General features: G+C 54.7%; 1 protein-coding gene and 1 pseudogene across 2 annotated transcripts; one reads left to right on the top strand and one right to left on the bottom strand.

Moving 5' to 3' along the window:
* Positions 1-284: 284 nt before the first annotated feature.
* On the top strand, positions 285-18,420 carry URM1 (ubiquitin related modifier 1). 2 transcript variants are annotated; one of them, XM_058672615.1, is made up of 5 exons: positions 285-388; positions 3,944-4,014; positions 16,357-16,474; positions 17,949-17,997; positions 18,279-18,420. In XM_058672615.1, the coding sequence occupies exons 1-5, from the start codon at positions 354-356 to the stop codon at positions 18,345-18,347; spliced, it is 342 nt and encodes a 113-aa protein (XP_058528598.1). In that variant the 5' UTR covers positions 285-353; the 3' UTR covers positions 18,348-18,420. The 2 variants fall into 2 exon arrangements, with proteins under 2 accessions (XP_058528598.1, XP_004593576.1); XM_004593519.3 differs by having other exon boundaries at positions 293-388; positions 16,393-16,474.
* Positions 4,557-6,765, bottom strand: LOC105942259 (small ribosomal subunit protein uS11-like; annotated as a pseudogene).
* Positions 18,421-18,773: the final 353 nt, after the last annotated feature.

Below are 18,773 nucleotides of genomic sequence, written 5' to 3'. Positions count from 1 at the left end.
AGTGCACGGGGGCGCCCAGCCGACGTGAGGACTCAGGAAAATGTGCAACTTAACACAGAAGGTAACGCGGCTCACAGTTCATGCCGCAAAGGTGCCGCGGGTTCGCCTTCGCCCGGTCGTGGTCTCGGACACACGCTACCCACATGGCGGCTCGAGCCCGGTCACCAGCCAGCCCCGGGAACAAACCCCACAGCACCCCGGAACCGAACTCTTGTAGCTCCGCCCCCTTCCATACCATCCTCCAATCGCTGGGCAGAACTGATTTTCTGGGCACCACCTCTTCCGGCTGGGACTCTGGGGAAGGCGGCCGGAAGTGAGCAGGCGAGCCGGAAGCGGAGGGGAGCTTCCTCAAGATGGCAGCGCCCCTGTCAGTGGAAGTGGAGTTCGGGTGAGTCCCCGAGTTGGGGCGCCGCGGGGAATGGACTGAAGTGAACCGGCCCGAACTCACCTCCCTGCGCCTCGGCTCCTGACACGGCCCAGTTGTCGAGGCACAGGGAGACTGGCCGTGATGGACGCCGCCCAAGGCTCGGTCTCCCTGAGCGACGAGGCCGTATGTCCGAGAATAGAGGCGCACCTGCTCTGGGAAGGCACGTGCATCGCCGCGGGTCCCTCGGAACCCAGAACCTTCTTCCCCCCCTCATTCCAGCCACTTTCGTTCCCACGGGTCTCGTGGCTATGGAGCGAGTCTCTAGGGTTTTTAAAGGACCTCTGCCTCTTTGATTCAGCCCAGACAGTGAACTTGTTGAGTGCCTCTGCCGGTCGGGATCCTCTGCGGGGACGGCTAACGCTGACAGTGGGATGCGCCGGGCTTGGGGACAGGTGTCAGACCACCAGCTTGGCCCTTGGCCGCCGCGCACGGCAAGGTGGTCGTGTGCCATACTGAGGGACATTGCAAAGCTTAGAGACGGAGGTCCTCAAGGCCGGAGCTGAAGGTTGTGGGGAAAGGAAAAGCTGTGTCCTGCACCCCTCACTGAAGGAGTGTGTGTCTTGTGCCAGGCAGGGAGCAAACACCGAGCATATACAAAGATGAATGGAAACTCTGCATCCAGTGTTGGGCATTGCTGTCCCTTCAGAGGGGACAGGGTAATGGGCGTTCAGTGTACTTTCATGGCTGCTTGTTTGGCATCTGAACCTTATGGGTCTGATCCTTGGCTCAGTTCTACTCCCTCCAAGACTGGGAGTTTTGAGGGGCACATGCGCTGCCTTAACGTAAAGGGACAGGCCCAAGACGGCCAGTGCAGCCAACACGCCTTTTGTTGTTCGTGGAGTTAGACATCATGTTTGTTCATTGGAGCTGGGTTCTATCCTCCAGAGACTGTGCTGGTAGCAGGGAAACCATCTGAGGAAGCTGTGGGTCAGGCCATCAGCACCTACAGGCCTGCGTGATGGTCCCTTTTCTGGCCTGACCATCTCTTCTCAGCCTCTCTTACTCTCAGCAGCAAGAGTGAACTCCAACAAGTCAGGGCGACATTTCTCACCCACCTCTTGCTACCTGTGCCAGTGACGCAGGGAATACAGCTGCTGGTGAAGCAGGAATGCCCAAGGTGCATGCCAAGCCCAGACCGTGCCTTGCAGCAGATGTGTGTGCCCTTCACGCAGCTGTCCGTCCTTCATCCTGCTCTCAGTGGCCCCAGCCTGACCTTGATGCTGGAAGACTCTGGGCAAGGCCCTTGCACACGACCCACGAGCGGGGGTAGTCCTCTCAGCCCACCAGCTCCTCTGTAGTGCTTCCAGAAGGTCTCTCATGCCTTTCCCTCTGTTGTCACTACCCACTCCTCCCACCCTAGGGCTCCCTGGCCTTAGCAGAAAATTGTCTTTAGTCACACATACTCCAAAGAGTGGCTTGCAGATGTATCTTGCGTACTTGCAGCCCAGGGTACAGAAGCTCAGATCTGAAATGGCCTTAGTGCTGTCCTCGTTCCTCCTTGAGATAAGGAGGTTTGGGCAAAGGGAAGGAAAGCCATTGAGATCAAAGCAGAAGTGGGACAAGTGGGTGTTTTAATTCATTCTGCAAGTGTTTGTTGAGTTTCTGCTTGAGCTATCCTATAGGCAAAGCATTCCAGCAGGTGGGTAGCCAGGAAGAGGGTTTGTTGTCCATGAAGGAGCAAGCACACATGTAGGTAGAGGATTAGAAGATGGAAGAACTGGGAAAAGGGAAGACAGCCTGGGGGGCAGCTAACCTCTTACTAGAATCAGCAACTGGGGCTGGCACCTGTAGCTCAATGGGCTAATGCTCCACCCTGTGGTGCTGGCATCCCATACGGGCGGCAGTTCATGTCCTGGCTGCCCCATTTCCCATCCAGCTTTCTGCTTATGTTCTGAGAAAGCAGCAGAGAATGGCCGAAAGCCTTGGGACCCTGGACCTATGTGGGAGACCAGAAGGGGCTCCTGGCTTCAGGTCAGCTCAGCTCTGGCCATTGTGGTCATTTGTGGAGTGATCCAGCAGATGAAAGACCTTCCCTGTCTCCTTCTCTGTGCAAATCTGCCTTTCCAATAAAAACAGATATTGAAAATGGGGGAGCAGGCACACCCACCAGCTCAGCTCCAGCTGTTGCGGTATGTGAAGGAAGCTAGATGTGTCTGGCCTGAGTTTGCAAAGCAGATCCCTATAAGACTTGCTGCTTGCAGAAATCTGGTCTTAGGTCTTCCTGGGGCCAAAACGGGCTCCTTGTACCTTCGTGAACACCAAATGTGGTGATAGCAGAAATGCCGTCCCCTCCCTGGGGAGCTGGAGCCCTCTCTGAGCCCATTGCTGTTTCTGCCTCCATCTGCTTGGCCTCAGAGCCTGGCACCACCAGGCCTGGCCCTCTTGGTTATTTGCCTGCGTCCTGGGGCCTTCCAGTTCCCAGCTCTCCAACTCCCCACCTCCTGCGTCCCTTGCCGGGCACCCTCCCCCAGCCCAGCTGCTGCCTGCGCCACCCAGGGGACAACCAGCCTCCTGGAAGAGGCTCAATGGGGGCTCTGTGTGGGCCTGCAGCTGAGATGGACCTCCTCGCCCCGCCACGTTTCTGCATCAACACAGTGTGACCTTGTTTGGATGACAATCGTCCCATATCCCTTCCCCCGCCCCGTGACAATGCCTGCCTTGCCTCTGCCTCCCCATGGGCTGGCTCAGGACAACTCTGTCCCCGAATCTGGGAAGGGGTGGTGGGATGCAGACGTCCCACCCACCCAGAGCCTGTGAAGAAGGCTGCCTCAGTTAGGGCCCCGCATGACATCCCATCCGGATTGGGAAGCAGGACACACCCGGAGAGCAGCAGCGTGAGGCCCCACACAGGCATCTCCACTGTTCCAGGTCCCCCCCAGGTGTTGGTGCATTGAAATTAATCGAAATGCCCTCAAGGTGTTTTCTGGCATAAAAGGGGTCTTTTCTGCTGAGGCATCTGGGGCTGAAGAGCAACCAGTTTGGTTCAAATCCTAGTTAAGCCATTACCTGTCTGACCAGGGCCAAGTGCCTGGACTTCTCTAGATCCCAGGCCTACCTCCCTCTGTGTTCCCGAGGCCTAGAGGAAGAGACAGAACGAGGAGCATCTTACCAGGGTGACTTGAGGTGGTATGAACATTGCTGATATTCAGTGCTAAGCCAAGGGGTCTCTCTTCTGCCAACACTGGGGTGTGCCCAGCAAGCTAGCAGCAGGTGGTACCGACGGGCATATCATACCCTTCCCTGGCCAGAGGAAACCTTGGTATGTGCAGGGTTTCCAGAGCACCTCAGGAGGGTTTCTCCACATTTCTGCAGAAGGGAAGCTCCAAACTTGAGGGATGGAGCCACCCGTTCAGGGTGTCCCCAGAGGCAGAGTGTGTCTTGCATCCCAGCTGCGACATCCTGCTGGCTCTATCAGGGAATCTGCCCCTGGGCCCCAGTACACTGGTGCCCCAGGTGCTCCTGGAACGTGGGCCTGCCTGGCTTGGGCTCACCTGGCTGTCTTTTCCCCCTCTGCAGCGGCGGCGCCGAGCTCCTGTTTGACGGTGTGAAGAAGCACCAGGTGACCCTGCCTGGCCAGGAAGAGCCCTGTGAGTACTTCCTGCCCCTGCCCCTGCCCCAGGCCGCTGAGCAGGACCCCATTCAAGTGGGAGAGGGAGAAGACAGCAGATTATTGTCGGGTCACCTCCTAGGCGGGAAGGGCTGTAACCGGGAACGATTCCTTACATGGGCGCTCGTCACTTAGATGAGAGGTGGGGCTTTTCTGGTTTGTTTGCTTACTTGCTTGTTTGTAATTTTTTGAAAGAACAGAAGCAGCACAGACAGAACTCCCATGCATTGGTTCACTTCCACACATCCTCCCAGCAGCCAAGGCTGGCCAAACTAGGAGCATGGGCGGCAGGACTCAGTGCCTGAGCTGTCGCCTGCTGCTTTCCGGGTCTGCGTTGGCAGGGAGCTGCCACTGAAAGGGAAGCTGGAACTCAAACCCAGGTCCTTTAGGATGATGTATGGGGCATCCCAAGTGGCGGTGTGTGCTCCTTCAGACAAGAGCCTCCTCACCTCTCTGGCCTGGGGGAAGCAGGGATGGTTAGCAAGAGGAGTAAGCAGGCTGAACCTCTCCATCAACGTCTCGTCATGTCCTTGGGGCAGAAGGGGTCCTCGTGAAGATGGCGGCCTTCCCTGCGAGGCCAGTGGCGCACTTGGAACACATTAGGCTCAGGGGATTCACGTTAGTGGGCAGGAGAGGGAGGTTAACTAAGGGAGACAGAGTAGATTTTCTCTCCATTGCTGAGCGTAAATACCTGTTAATATTCTTCCTTTTTTGTTTTTTAAGATTTTTTAAAGATTCATTTTACTGGGACCCGGCGGCATGGCCTAGTGGCTTAAGTCCTCGCCTTGAACGCCCCGGGATCCCATATGGGCGCCGGTTCTGGTCCCGGCAGCTCCACTTCCCATCCAGCTCCCTGCACCTGGGAAGGCAGTCGAGGACGGCCCGAGGCTTTGGGACCCTGCACCCGTGTGGGAGACCTGGAAGAGGTTCCTGGTTCCCGGCTTTGGATCGGCGCGATTCAGCCCGTTGCGGCTCACTTGGGGAGTGAATCATCTAGACGGAAGATCTTCCTCTCTGTCTCTCCTCCTCTCTGTATATCTGACTTTGTAATACAATAAATAAATCTTTAAAAAAAAAAAGATTCATTTTACTGGAAAGTCAAATATACACAGAGGAAGATCTATCTGTTGATTCACTCCCTAAGTGGCCGCAACAGTCAGAGCTGAGCTAATCCAAAGCCAGGAGCCAGGAGCTTCTTCCTGGTCTCACACAGGTGCAGGGTCCCAAGGATTTGGGCCATCCTCTGTTGCTTTCCCAGGCCAGAAGCAGGGAGCTGGATGGAAAGTGGGGCCGCCGGAATTAGAACCAGTGCCCATTGGGCCCAGCACGGTGGCCTAGCGACTAAAGTCCTCATCTTGAATGCGCCGGGATCCCATATGGATGCCAGTTCTAATCCCAGCGGCCCCACTTCCTAACCAGCTCTCTGCTTGTGGCCTGGGAAAGCAGTCGAGGACAGCCCAAAGCCTTGGGACCCTGCATCCGTGTTGGAGACCTGGAAGAGGTTCCTGGCTCCTGGATCTGGATTGGCGCAGCACCGCCCGTTGTGGTCTCCTGAGGAGTGAATCCTCAGATGAAAGATCTTCTTCTCTGTCTCTCCTCATCTCTGCATATCTGACTTTGCAACAAAAATAAATAAATCTTCAAGGAAAAAAAAAATGGAACCGGTGCCCATATGGGATCCCAGTGTGTGCAAGGCTAGGACTTAAGCAGCTAGGCTATCACTCGGGGCTCATTTTTTAATTGTATAAATTTTATTTTTGATAATTTTTACATGTTTGATTGGAGTGCGAAGGGGCAAGGGCTAGAGGAAAGTGGATGAGAATATTGTTTTGACATTCTCTTTTGTTGCTTCCTGTATCTGGGGGTAGGGGAAAGATAAGGGAAGAAGTCACACCCAGCCTTCCACCCATCTCGGGATCCCAGATGTGGGGCATGCTCCGAGGGCACTGCTCAAGTAGTTTTGATAGTTCAACTGTTCTGTATTGCTGCCGATCTTGCCACTCCGATCACAATGAAATCTCTCCAGACTCCACTGGCTGACGTAGTCCACCTTAGAGTCTCTGCCCAGGTATTCACTGGCTGGGATAGTTGATCAGTTTGTTCTTTCCTCTGTTATGGTACGAGGTGTCCTCTGCAGGCTCCAGTGTGCTGCCATGTCCTCCGTACAGATCTGGATATGCTGTCTATTGCTCTGTCTAAGCCGCTGAGGAGGCCCAGCTCTGACACATGCATTCTTTTTGTTTGTTTGTTTGTTTTACATGATGACCATTTATTAACAGAAAATAATGTGGGGAGTCCTGCTCACAGGCAGTGACCACGGCGACCCCCTTCCTGCGAGTGCTGTCGGAGGGGAGGGGGGTGACATCCTCAATTCGCCCAGTTTTCATCCCCAAACGGGCAAGGGCTCTGAGAGCTGACTGGGCTCCAGGTCCAGGGGTTTTGGTCCTATTTCCTCCTGTGGCCCGCAGTTTGATGTGTAGGGCAGTGATGCCCAGCTCTTGGCACCTCTGGGCCACATCCTGGGCAGCCAACATGGCAGCATATGGCGAGGGTTCATCTCATTCCTTCACCTTCATTCCACCAGTCACGCGGCAGATGGTTTCCTTGCCAGAAAGATCAGTGACGTGGACAGAGGTGTCATTGAAGGACACAAAGATGTAGCCGACCTCAAAGACATTCTCCCCTTCGGCCACCTGAGGCCCTTCTTCTCCTTCCCCTTGCGAGGTGCCATTTCTGCGCGTCCTCCCTCGACTCCGCCACCAGAAAGCCTTTTTTTTTTTTTTTTTTAAGATTTATTTATTTTTATTGCAAAGTCAGGTATACAGAGAGGAGGAGAAACAGAGAGGGAGATCTTCCATCCAATGATTCACTGTCCAAGTGACCACAACGGCCAGAGCTGAGCCAATCCAGAGCCAGGAACCAGGAACTTCCTGCAGGTTGTCTACACGAGTGCAGTGTCCCAAAGCTTTGGGCCGTCCTCGACTACTTTCCCAGGCCACAAGCAGGGAGCTGGATGGGAAGCACGGCTGCTGGAATTAGAACCAACGCCCATATGGAATCCCCATGCATTCAAAGCAAGGACTTTAGTGGATAGGCCACCACACCAGGCCCGACACATGCATTCTATGGTCAGACTATGGAACCTGCAATGCAAGATTTATTTTGGGCCCAATGCAATGATTCGATTAGCTGATCCTCCCTTTGCAAGCACAAGGATCCCATGTGGTCACCAGTTCATATCCTGTTTGCTTCACTTCCCATCCAGCCCCCTGCTTATGGCCTGGGAAAACAGCAGAGGATAAGTTCTTGGGTTTTCTGTACCCACTTGGGGGACCTGGAGGAGGTTCCTGGCTCCTGCTTTTAGATCAGCCTAACTCCAGCCATTGTGGTAAGTGGACCAGCAGATGAAAGATCTCTCTCTTTCTCCTTTGTAAGTCTGCCTTTCAAATAAAAGTAATTAAAAAAAAATTAAGCACTGTTGTGTGGCAGAACATGTGCCAGTCAGATGTCAGTCCTTGCCTTCCAGTTAGGTGTAGCAGAGCTTACCTGCAGCAGTCCAGGGAGTAACTACTGTAGCCTCGAGGTCGGCCCTCCCCGTGGCAGTCATATGGGACTGCAGTGTCCACGGAGGGCTTGAGGGTCCTGTGAGGAGGCAAGGGGAGAAGGACAGTAGGAAATGGTCATGGGAAATGAACAGAATCTCGTACTGGGATGCATTTGTGCCATGGCCGCCTCCAGCCCTCCTTGGGGCCAGAGGGCAGCAGCCCAGTGTGGGTTTCTACTACCTGTAGAGGCCAGGAAATACTCAGGGGTGGCAGGACACTGTTCACATTGAATCAGGATATGGATGTAGCTGAGGCTCAATCGAAGGTGGTGAGGTTGTGTGACCTGCAGGAGGAGGTCCCAGGGCGTGATAAAGATGACTGATTGTTACTTTGACAGCTGGCCTGGCAGCCTTGGCAGCCTTGGCAAGCTTGGCAGGGGTCAAGGAGCTCTTAGAAGAAAGCTCTCAAGATTCAACCTCAAAGACCTCACCGGGAGGTCTGTTAAAATATCTCCAGTTGCCATTTGCTCTCCTTGAATGTCCCAGCAGACTTTTGAATGTCCTGTGCAGACTTTGCTCAGTCCTGAGCCTTCCCACTCCTCCGCGGACGGCACTCTCACCGAGTGCGGAGGACTGCGGGGTTTTCTTCTCTTGTGACATTGGCAAATGTTTTTTTGAGCGCCTCCTTTGTGTGAGGCTGTGCCAGTTGCTGGGTGTTTGGTGGTGAGCAAACAGATGTGAGGTCGCCTTAATAGAATTAACAGTGGGATGGAAGTGGAGCCAGGAAACAAACAAGTAAACAAACAAATGTACAAGTGTATTACAGCTGGTGGTGATTGGCATGAGGGAAACAAAAGGGGCTTTGAATGAGACTACCAGGTGGTCAGGCAAGGCCTCTTTTTTTTTTTTTTTTTTTTTTTTTTTTTAAGATTTATTCATTTTATTACAGCCAGATATACACAGAAGAGAGACAGAGAGGAAGATCTTTGGTCCGATGATTCACTCCCCAAGTGAGCCGCAACGGGCCGATGCGCACCGATCCGAAGCCGGGAACCCGGAACCTCTTCCGGGTCTCCCACGCGGGTGCAGTGTCCCAAAGCTTTGGGCCGTCCTCGACTGCTTTCCCAGGCCACAAGCAGGGAGCTGGATGGGAAGTGGAGCTGCCGGGATTAGAACCGGCACCCATATGGGATCCTGGGGCTTTCAAGGCCAGGACTTTAGCCGCTAGGCCACGCCGCCGGGCCCAGGCAAGGCCTCTTTAAGACCCTGACATTCAGGCCAAATCCAGAAGAATGACTGAAGCCAACCCAGTAAATTGTGGTGGGAGAATAGAGGTGCATGGAGGCCTGTCCCAAGCAAGGGGGCAGCACTTGGCAAGGCATCAGTGAATGGAAAGGTCCCAGGGAACTAAATGAGGGCCCAGGTCGTAGGGCATAAGCTGATGTGGAGTGGTGAACAGAGCTGTCTTTGTGCAGGTCCTTATCGTCAGTTCCTGAAAGGAGCTGCCATTAGTATTTGCATTTGGAAGAACCCATGTTGTGGTAAAGCAGGTTAAGTTACTGCTGGTGGGGCCCAGCATGATAGCATAGCGGCTAAAATCCTCACCTTGAACACGCCAGGATCCCATATGGGCGCTGGTTCTAATCCCAGCAGCCCCACTTCCCATCCAGCTCCATGCTTGTAGCCTAGGAAAGCAGTTGAGGACGGCCCAAGGCTTTGGGACCCTGCACCCACATGGAAGACCCAGAAGAGGCTCCTGGCTCCGGATTGGCTCAGCTCCAGCTGTTGCAGCCACTTGGAAAGTGAACCATCAGATCTTCCTCTCTATATCTGACTTTGCAATTAAAAAAAAAAAGTCACTGCCTGTGATGCTGGCGTCCCATACAGGCACGAATTTGAATCATGGGTATTCTGTTTCCTGGCTTTGGGCTGGCCCAGCTCTGGCTGTTGCTGCTATTTGGGGAGTGAACTACTGAATGGAAGAACTCTCCATTAAATAGATGGATTTAAAAAAAAAAAATAGATAATAAAAAACAAGAAGGTGAGAACCCTGGCCAAGAGATGTTGGGATCTCACCCTGAATCACCCACAGATGTACCTGGGATTCAACCCAGGTTTGAGGGTGTCCCCAGTACAATGTACCTCTAACCTAGCAGGACGTGGCACCCCGACATCTGACACCCTCAGAGCCATTGGCCAGTTTTTACTCTCATTCACTCATTCCTACCTCCAGTGGCCAATTCAGTTTTTATAGTGACCCCATTAGCTATTGTGATCAAGGAAGTCAAACCTCAGAGAGAGAAAGGTTGGAGAAGGAACCCAAGACCTGCCCAGCATTGTCTTGTACGGAGGCTGGCCTCGTACTGCAGGTTGATTTTGTTGGTATTGTGTTTTGTTTGTTGAGATTTATTTATTTGAAGGGCAGAGAAAGATCTTCCACCTGCTGGTTCATTTCCCAAGTGGCCTCAATGGCCAAGACTGGACCAGGCTGAAGCCAGGAGCTTAGAATTAAATTTAGGTCTGCATATGGTGGCTGGGATGCAAGAGTTTGGGCCATCTTCCCATACCACAACACTAGCTCCTAGGGCTCTAGTTCTGAGCCCCAGGGAGTCTAGGAAAGAAGGCAGGATGGCCCATGGCTCAGTCTTTGGGCCTGGGCTCTGGGTCCATATTCCTGGTTCCCATTTAAGAGGCGAGAGTGACACTTCAGCCATGGAGCTGGTTAGCAGCTACCACACCTTCTCCTGGCACACGTGAGACCACTGGTTGGCTACTGGGAGAGTCCTGCTCTCCTTCAAGCCCATGCATGCCCAGGTCTGTCACCTGGCCACCTTCCCAGCCCAGAGGCTGCCACTTGGTCAGGCAGATTCTTGGGGACTCCTGGCAAGACAGGAGCAGCTGTAAAATGATGGATCATGACGGTCTTGCAAACCAGAATCCTGAGCCAGGAGAACGCTTCCCCCAGTAGACACACAAGATGCATGAATAAGGCACTGCCTTGGCAGTGGGCAGCTGCACGTCGGAGGCTCCTTGGGGCCTTTGGTTGCCCCTTGTGGAAAATGAGAGGTGGGGCTACCCTGGCTTCTTTTTGGAGCCAAGTTCCATAAAGCAGGTCCTGCTGGTCCAGAAGTGGCTGGGGCAGGGATGAGGGAGGGGATGAAAAGGGCCCTGTGCTAGGCTGGAGGGATTGTGGGGTTTGCAGGCGGAGCAGACAGCTCTGGACCCCAAGCTTGCCTGGATAGTTCAAGGATCCCTTCCGCCCCTGGAGCAGACAGGTGGGCCTCACCTTCCCCTGCTCCCCTGCTCCACCCGGCTTTGTGCTCCCTTCCGCTGCACTCTCCCTAAAGGGTGCCCAGGGAGGGTGGGCAGGAGGCTCTCTAGGCTCCTGGGTCCTTGGAACTGCTTAGCATGCAGTTCACAGCCTCTCTGGGGCCAGCTGTTCCTTTCTCTGCTCTCCGAGCCTGTTTGCTGATCCCCACCTCCCTTCTCTCCCCTCGCCCCTCCCAGTCCCTGTGCAAAATTGCTTTTGAAAAGATCCACTTTCTGCTTAATTAAACAATGAGGAGCGTCCCCTCGCACATCTGTAAACCTCCTTCTGAGGCCAGTTTAGCCCACAAACTGCTCCATTCTCACCCCATTCACTTGTAAATGGAGCCTCTGATGTTCCCTCCGCCCCTCTTCCCTTCTACTCTCACCCCCCCTTGGCTGCTCTTTCTTCTCCCTTTCAGAGGAGGCCTGGGGTGGGCTCCCAGGAGAACCCTGTCTTGGAGCCTGGTGGGCTTGCTAGGTCCTGGAGCAGTTTGATCTGTGAGAGACATTTCGGAGGTCAGTCTCCCTATTCTAAAGGGCCATCATGCAAAAGAGGGGGCATCCTTCGCTGGCATGTTCCTGTGGTTCCATGGCCCCCTGTGAAAGTGCCAGGCTGCACCCAGGGTCTGCAGGGAAGTGGAGGACACCTGTGGTCAAGATTCAGCCGGGACTTTGGGACCCCCAGAGCTGGGGCTGATGCACCATTGATGCCTCACCGTAGCCAACAGTCAGCCTACAGTCAGCGTTTCCCCAGGCTAGGACCTGGATTCCGGACATGCGCTTGCATAGGTTTTCTCAGAGTTGGCATGATGGGCTTTCCCTTGGTGGCAGTCTCCAGGAAGGCAATCTGGCACCACAGACAAGTTGGGCTTTCAGCTCCAGGTGCCTTTCTGTTGAGCATGTCCTGGGGTATCTGCCCCCTCTGAGTTCTGTCCCTGCAGTGTGGGTTGGCACCATCTTGTGTCAGGAAAGATGACACCAAGGCTTAGTTAGAGAGATGAAGTGGCTTACTTCCTGCCCAGGACCAGCTAGTGCACAGCTTGGACCCTCCTGGCTGCAGAACAGCAACAGCTCAGCCCTGGATGGGCGGACCAGGTCCCAGGTGTCCTGCATTGGAAACCTTGCCTTAGGGTGCGCCCACCTCCCTCCACAGGTGCCAGGGACCCAGGGCAGTTTGGGCTGCAGCACCTGTTGCCTTGGGATGTGACGCAGCTTCAGAATCTGAACACCTGCACTGGAAGGAAGGCTAATAATACCTGAGACCCCTCACCACTCCCAGGCCCCTTATCTAGTTTTGGCTCCTGGAAGGAGGGTGTTGGAGCCCACAGAAAACCCCTGCTGGTCTCAACACTACCTGACGAATAGCTGGCTGCACCCCACTCTCCAAAGCTGTGGTGCCCAGCATGTCAGAGGGAGGGTGCAGAGGTGACCAGGTCTGCCTTTGGATCCTGGGATAATGCTATGCAAGGCCCTGTGCGGCCAGGAGGGTTGTGTGGGTTATCCCTTTTTCTCCTCACAATAGCTGATGATATAGCTTGTAGCTCCCATCTTAAAGAGCTAGGAAGTTGCAGTGCTGAGAATTCCTGCCCCAAGGTCGTGTGACCAGAATTTGGTAAGTCCAACTCCCTCCCCCTCGCCATCGCTGTTTCTGTGTTCCACAGACATCTGGGGGAATGTGTGCACAGTTCCAGGCTCTCAGACACACTGTGCTCATGGTACTGGTAACGCCAGTATGTGAGCTGGTCTCGCCATGCTTGGTGACCGTGGAAATGTGGGAGCCCTGGCCTAAGGGATGCACCTGGGTGAAGACCACCGGCATTCATGCGGAAGAGCAGGCCCTTTTCTAAGGCCTCAAGGTCCTGCTCACTGTGGCCTAAATTCTTTCCTTTGTTCTGCTACCTTGAACTTGCCAGTTCATCCTGCCTTGGGTCTTCCCCCATGCTCTTCCCTCTGTCCCCACCCCACCCCCATCCCCTCTTCAGACCAAGCCCTAGCATTGGCAGTAAGGCTACAGCAGAAAGACCTTTTGGAAGCCAGACAAGATGGGGCAGTGCTTATCACAACCGATTCAGTGTGTCTGACTGCTCAGCTCCGTGAGGCTCAGCTCAGTCCATCCTGCTCACCACCATCTCCCAGCACATGCTAGTTGGTCAGGAAGTATTTGGGTGATGAATAATGGGAATGGGATCCCAGGAGCAGGAAGACAGGAGAAGGTGTTAGAAAGGTGAAAGTGATATTCCCAGCCCCCATCTATTCCAGAGCCCTCCCCAAGCCACCAGCCCCTGACTCTGCTTAACCCTTCCTCCTCCCCTGGGCGCCTTTGGAAGCCGACCATCTGGCTTAGAGCCTATTTGCATATTGTCTGGGCCTCCACAAGCCTAGTGAGATGTCCCTGGGGGTGTTTCAGGCAAGGCCGAGTGGTCCTTGCAGCCTGCGAAGGGAGCCCTGGGTTCCATCTCTTCCCCACCCCCAAATCCAGCCATGGGGGAACAATATGGGTGGTGATGTGGTAGCATCACCATGGTTACAGGCCATCAAAAATGTGGGCAGGCCTGGGATGAGGGCGGGCATAAGAGGGCGGGAGTGACCTCAGCAAATAAGAGCATCATGATAAATGAGCCAGCACCGGGCAGCAGACTCATCCCCCAGCCCATCCCCTGGGATTCTGTGACAGTGCCATCACATGGATGACCCCAGTGTGACCACTGGCCCTCCCCCCCCAATCCTGTCTAGAGTGGAGCAGGACTTTCCTTTGGGAAGGAGCCGAGTCCTGGTTCTGTATGGGCTAGCCAGGGCTGTGGAGACGCACCCAGTGGTCCTCAGGACAGCCGTGGCCCAGGCCCTTTTGCTGCCTCCCTACATGCAGCCACAGCCGCCTGCCAAGGCTCGCTGATGGATGTGTCAGACCCTGGCAGCTCTATCGAGCGGCCACAAGATGTATGGGCTATTGGCCCACCAGACAGTACCAAGATGGAGGCCAAAGGGATAGCGGGGGGCTGGGGGGTACTCAGAGAGCTAGGCATTGGGAAGCATTCCAGCAGCACCAAGAGGCCTGTGACTAGATGGAGTCAGCCCTCTCCCTGTCCTCTGCCCTCCCCAGTACCACCTTTGTTTCAAAAAAACGAATTAAGGTTAAAAGGCTGCCATCCAGGCCATGGACTCTGCCTGGGGCCTGTGCTCTGCTAGCATATAGCCTTGGGACATTGCTCCAGAACAAAGTGGACTGGCCCACTCAGAGCATAACTCTCCTGCCATCTGGGAGGGGAGTCTGCAAGCCAGAGCCTGCTCAGAGCCTGCCCAAGGCCAGAGCTGGGGGTGCAGGACCCAGGCTGGGGCAGAGTCAGCTTTCCCCCTCTCTTGCCTACCCAGAAGCACCCTAGACTCCAAGGAGGACAGCTGTATGTGTCCTGAGACGCCAACACCCCTCTGGCTTCACTGAGAGCAGGTCCTACCTCAGGACCTTCACCTTTCCCTCGCTCTGAAGAGACAAGTTCCCAGCAGCCTCCAGAGCATGCTCTGTTTAAGGAATGGACAGTGGAGATCCACAGACTACAGGGAGTCCTGGGAAAGGGGGTTCCCAGTGTGCTGCAGCCTGGTGCCCCTGCTCCCAAGTCGGGAGAGGAGACTCTGGGGATAGGTGGCACTGAGCCTCCACTGGCCCCAGAGCCCCTGGGAGGCAGCCTTCTGTGCTTTGCTGAACGAGAAAGGCTTGGTACAGCCCTGACCCAGTTGGCCGCCCCCGGCCAGGCTGCCGTGGAGCAGCAGCGATTTGTCAGCGTCCCTGGCTGGGGAAGGAGCCTTCTCTCCCTCTGCCAGAGGAAATTAACTGATGCTATCAGCTCAGCAATTGTTTTTCTCCCTTCACAAAGGGAAATATATGCAGACCCCCATGAGAGCAAAGCCCAGCCTTGCCCATCTGGGACTGGCTGGAGAGATAAAGATGGACAGGCTTCTGCAGGGCCAAGCCAGCTGCTGAGACTGGGGGGCCGAGGGTCTGTCCCCTAACTCTAGATGTGGCAGTTCCCCCTCTTGTCCATTGTCTGCTCTGGGGACCCCGCCACCACAGGTAAATGCTGGTCAGTGTTTCCTTTAGGCCTTCAGTACTACCAGGGGCTTGTTCCAGAGCCCTCCTGGCAAGTCACTGGCCTCTCCTGATTCTTTTCTTCCCTTTAAGAATCCAGAAGTTCAAGGACCATTCCAACCTGTTTTTTTTTTTAAGATTTATTTATTTGTATTACAAAGTCAGATATAAGAGAGAGGAGGAGAGACAGAAAGGAAGATCTTCCGTCCGATGATTCACTTCCCAAGTGACCGCAACAGCCGGAGCTGAGCCTATCCAGAGCCAGGAGCCAGGAACTTCCTCCCACACAGGTGCAGGAACCCAAGGCTTTGGGCCATCCTCGACTGCCTTCCCAGGTCACAAGCAGGGAGCTGGATGGGAAGTGGAGCAGCCGAGATTAGAACCAGTGCCCATATGGGATCCCAGCGCATTCAAGGCGAGGACTTTAGCCACTAGGCCATGTCACTGGGCCTGGGTTTGTTTTTTTTTATTATTATCATTTTTTAAAGATTTCTGTTATTTTTATTGCAAAGTCAGATATATAGAGAGGAGGAGAGACAGAGAAGATCTTCCGTCCGATGATTCACTCCCCAAGTGACTGAAATGGCCGGTGCACGCCGATCCAAAGCCAGGAGCCAGGAACTTCCTCCAGGTCTCTCACACGGGTTCAGGGTCCTAAAGCATTGAGCCGTCCTCAACTGGTTTCCCAGACCACAAGCAGGAAGCTGGGTGGGAAGTGGAACTACCGGGATTAGAACCGGCGCCCATATGGGATCCTGGTGCGTTCAAGGCGAGGACTTTAGCCACTAGGCCACACCACCGGGCCCTAATTATTTTTAATGGAAAGGTAGATTTGCAGAAAGATCTTCCATCTGCTGGTTCACTCCCCAAGTGGCCGTAATAGCCAGAGCTGAGCCAATCTGAAGCCAGGAAGGAGCAGGAACTTCTTCCGGATTAAGGGCCCCAGGGCTTTGAGCCATCCTCTACTGCTTTCCGCAGCCAGGAGCCAGGAACTTCCTCCAAGTCTCCCACACAGGTGCAGGATCCCAAAGCATTGGGCCATCCTCGACTGCTTTCCCAGGCCACAAGTAGGGAGCTGGATGGGAAATGGAGCAGCCGGAACATAAACCGGCACCCATATGGGATCCCAGTGTATGCAAGGCAAGGATTTAGCTACTGAGTCATTGTGCCAGGCATGACTCTGACTTTCAAATAAATCAGTCATTAAAAAAGAGGAACCCCACATGAGTGTCAGGGACTTGAGCTATCACCACTGTCTCCCAGGGTGTGTAGTGCCAGGAAGCCAAAACTGGGAGCTACAGCCAAGACTCAAACCCAGGCCCTCTGCTGTGGGATAGCAGGGTCTTACCTGCTGGGTAAGATGCCTCACCCTCCCCACCACCATTCAGGTGTAACAACAGTGTGTCCTACGCCTTCCTCTGCAGGGGACATCCGGAACCTCCTGGTCTGGATCAAGAAGAACTTACTGAAAGAGCGGCCAGAGTTGTTCATCCAGGGAGACAGCGTGTGAGTCTTCCCTTCCCTGGAGACAAGGATCCCTCAGCCCTGTCCTGGCTTCTGTCTTGGCCCTCTCTCTGTGCTGCTCTACGTCCTCCCAGCTCCTCAGAGGGCAAAGCTGTTGTCCAGCGCTACCTGGGCCCCTTTTCCAGTTCCCCTGTTACTGCACTCACTGTGCTGCTGGCACTACTCAGGAAGTGCAAATGGCACCTTCTGGTTGCCACAGACTTTGCTCCTCTGGGCCCCGCTAAATCTCTCCATATAGAAAGTACTCAGAAAAAGATGCCTTCCACCACCCCTGTGGTCTCTCAGCTACCTAGGATGGCGCTGTCCCTTAGAACATGCCAAGATGGTGGAAATGGTCTTTATCTGTGCTGTCCAAAGTTGGAGCTGCTAGCCACGTGAGAGACTTTTGAGCCCTTAGATTGTAGCTAGTGTGGCTAAAGAACTAAACAGTCTGTTTTTGTTTTTGTTTTTGTTTTAAAAAAAACAAAACTCATCTAACAGTCTGTTTTTGTTGTAGTTTAAATATCCTCATGTAATTGACAGGTCCTGCATGGGACAGCACAAGTCTGGGCTCCAGGAGCTCATTAACTGCATGTGTACATACATAGGTGTCACATACTTGCTGAGAACATCCTGGAGAGCCTCCTAGCAAAGGGCCAGGCAGTCACCTCCCTTGGGGCCCAAAGCAAGCCCCTCTGTCAGACACGGCAGCGCCACGGTGACCCTTGTCTATCCACCTTGAAGCCCAGTCACCACCAGGGCCAGGTCACTCAGCTGCGGTTACAGAGGCTGCTGCCCGGAGTCACGACCGGGAGGAGGCCGTCTGCACTGGCCTCTCATCGGGCAGGCTTGCTCCTGAGCGTTGCAGCCCGTGATGCCATTGGCGTCCCTCCCTGGCCCTGAAAAGGCAAAATACCTCCTCTCAAGCATGGGCACGGGGCAGGCCTGGAAACCCCAGGGCTCTTCCTTTCCAGGGCTTGGGAGAGTCAGTGTAGACCCTGGCAGAATCCCGCCCCGTCTCCCCAGTGAGCTCAGGGCCAGCTGCCGTAGCTTAGTGTCTTCTCAGATGAATGATGCTCTGGAGGGTGGTGCTGGCATTTGTGCCACTTACTACGACAATTTATCTATTTATTTGAAAGGCCAGACAGACATCCCAAAGTGTGCCCGAGAGTTGAGGTTGGGCCAGGCCAAAGCCAGGAACCAGGAACTCGGTTCTGGTCTTCCATGTGGGTGGCAGGCATCAAAACACTTGAACCCTCGTCCCAGAGAGGGCTTTAGCAAGAAGTTGGATTTGGAACTGGAGCTGAAACTTGAGCCCAGGCACTGTGCTATGACATAGGGGTACTTCAAGCACCACCCTGCCACATGCTCACCCCGTCCTGAGTGACCTATCACCAGAACCCTGCCACCATTGCCTGCTGTTGAGACCCCATGCTCCCTGCTCACTTCCTACCACTAAACACCATCTCCCCTGCAGGCGACCGGGAATCCTGGTGCTGATTAACGATGCCGACTGGGAACTGCTGGTCAGTATGTTGGGGAGACCTCTCCCCACTCCCCCAGGCCCAGAAAGGATGTCAGGGTAATCCCATGGCTCACTGTGGCCCCCCCGCAAACTGAAGCTACTCGAGTCTTGTACCCCAAGTGAGAAGGGAATCCATAGCTCCTCCACACTGGGGGTTGGCATGTGGATGGGGTCGGGGAGGAGGGACCTGTGAGTGGGGGAGCATCTGTTTGGGAGCAGCAGTGTCTGAGGAGAAGCTGGAAACATGTCCTCATGGCCTCCTGCCCCTCTCTCCTGACCCAGGGCGAGCTGGACTACCAGCTGCAGGACCAGGACAGTGTCCTCTTCATCTCTACACTGCATGGCGGCTGAGCACCAGTCTCTGAGCCCTGGCCCCCTTGGCGGAAGAGCGGGATGGGAACAGGCAGGCAGCCCTGTGGGCCCTGCTTCCCTGCTCCCTGGGCTGCCGGCCTGCTCTCTCCCCTGAGCTCCCTCCAGGCAGGAAAAAGAGGCCAGGTGCTAAAAATTGGCCTTTCGCAGGCACCTGGCCAGCCACCAGGGTGGGGGAAGTGTCCCCGTGTCATGTCAGAAGTGTAAGGGCCCCATGGCCAGGTGACCCAGCTGCCTCCCCAACTCCCAGGCTCTGTCTGCACACCAAGGAACGCCCACACAGCACTGTGGCTCCTGGGTCAGGGAAGATGAACAGGCCTGGGTGGCTGATGGGAGGCCCCTCCCTTCTCAAAAAGGGGAGGAGCCTTCTTCACCTCAGTTTCCTCATCTGGACAACCAAGGACTCTG

Source organism: Ochotona princeps, chromosome 14 (assembly GCF_030435755.1).
Source record: "Ochotona princeps isolate mOchPri1 chromosome 14, mOchPri1.hap1, whole genome shotgun sequence".
NCBI lineage: Eukaryota > Metazoa > Chordata > Mammalia > Lagomorpha > Ochotonidae > Ochotona > Ochotona princeps.
This window is presented reverse-complemented; position numbering and strand designations above follow the sequence as displayed.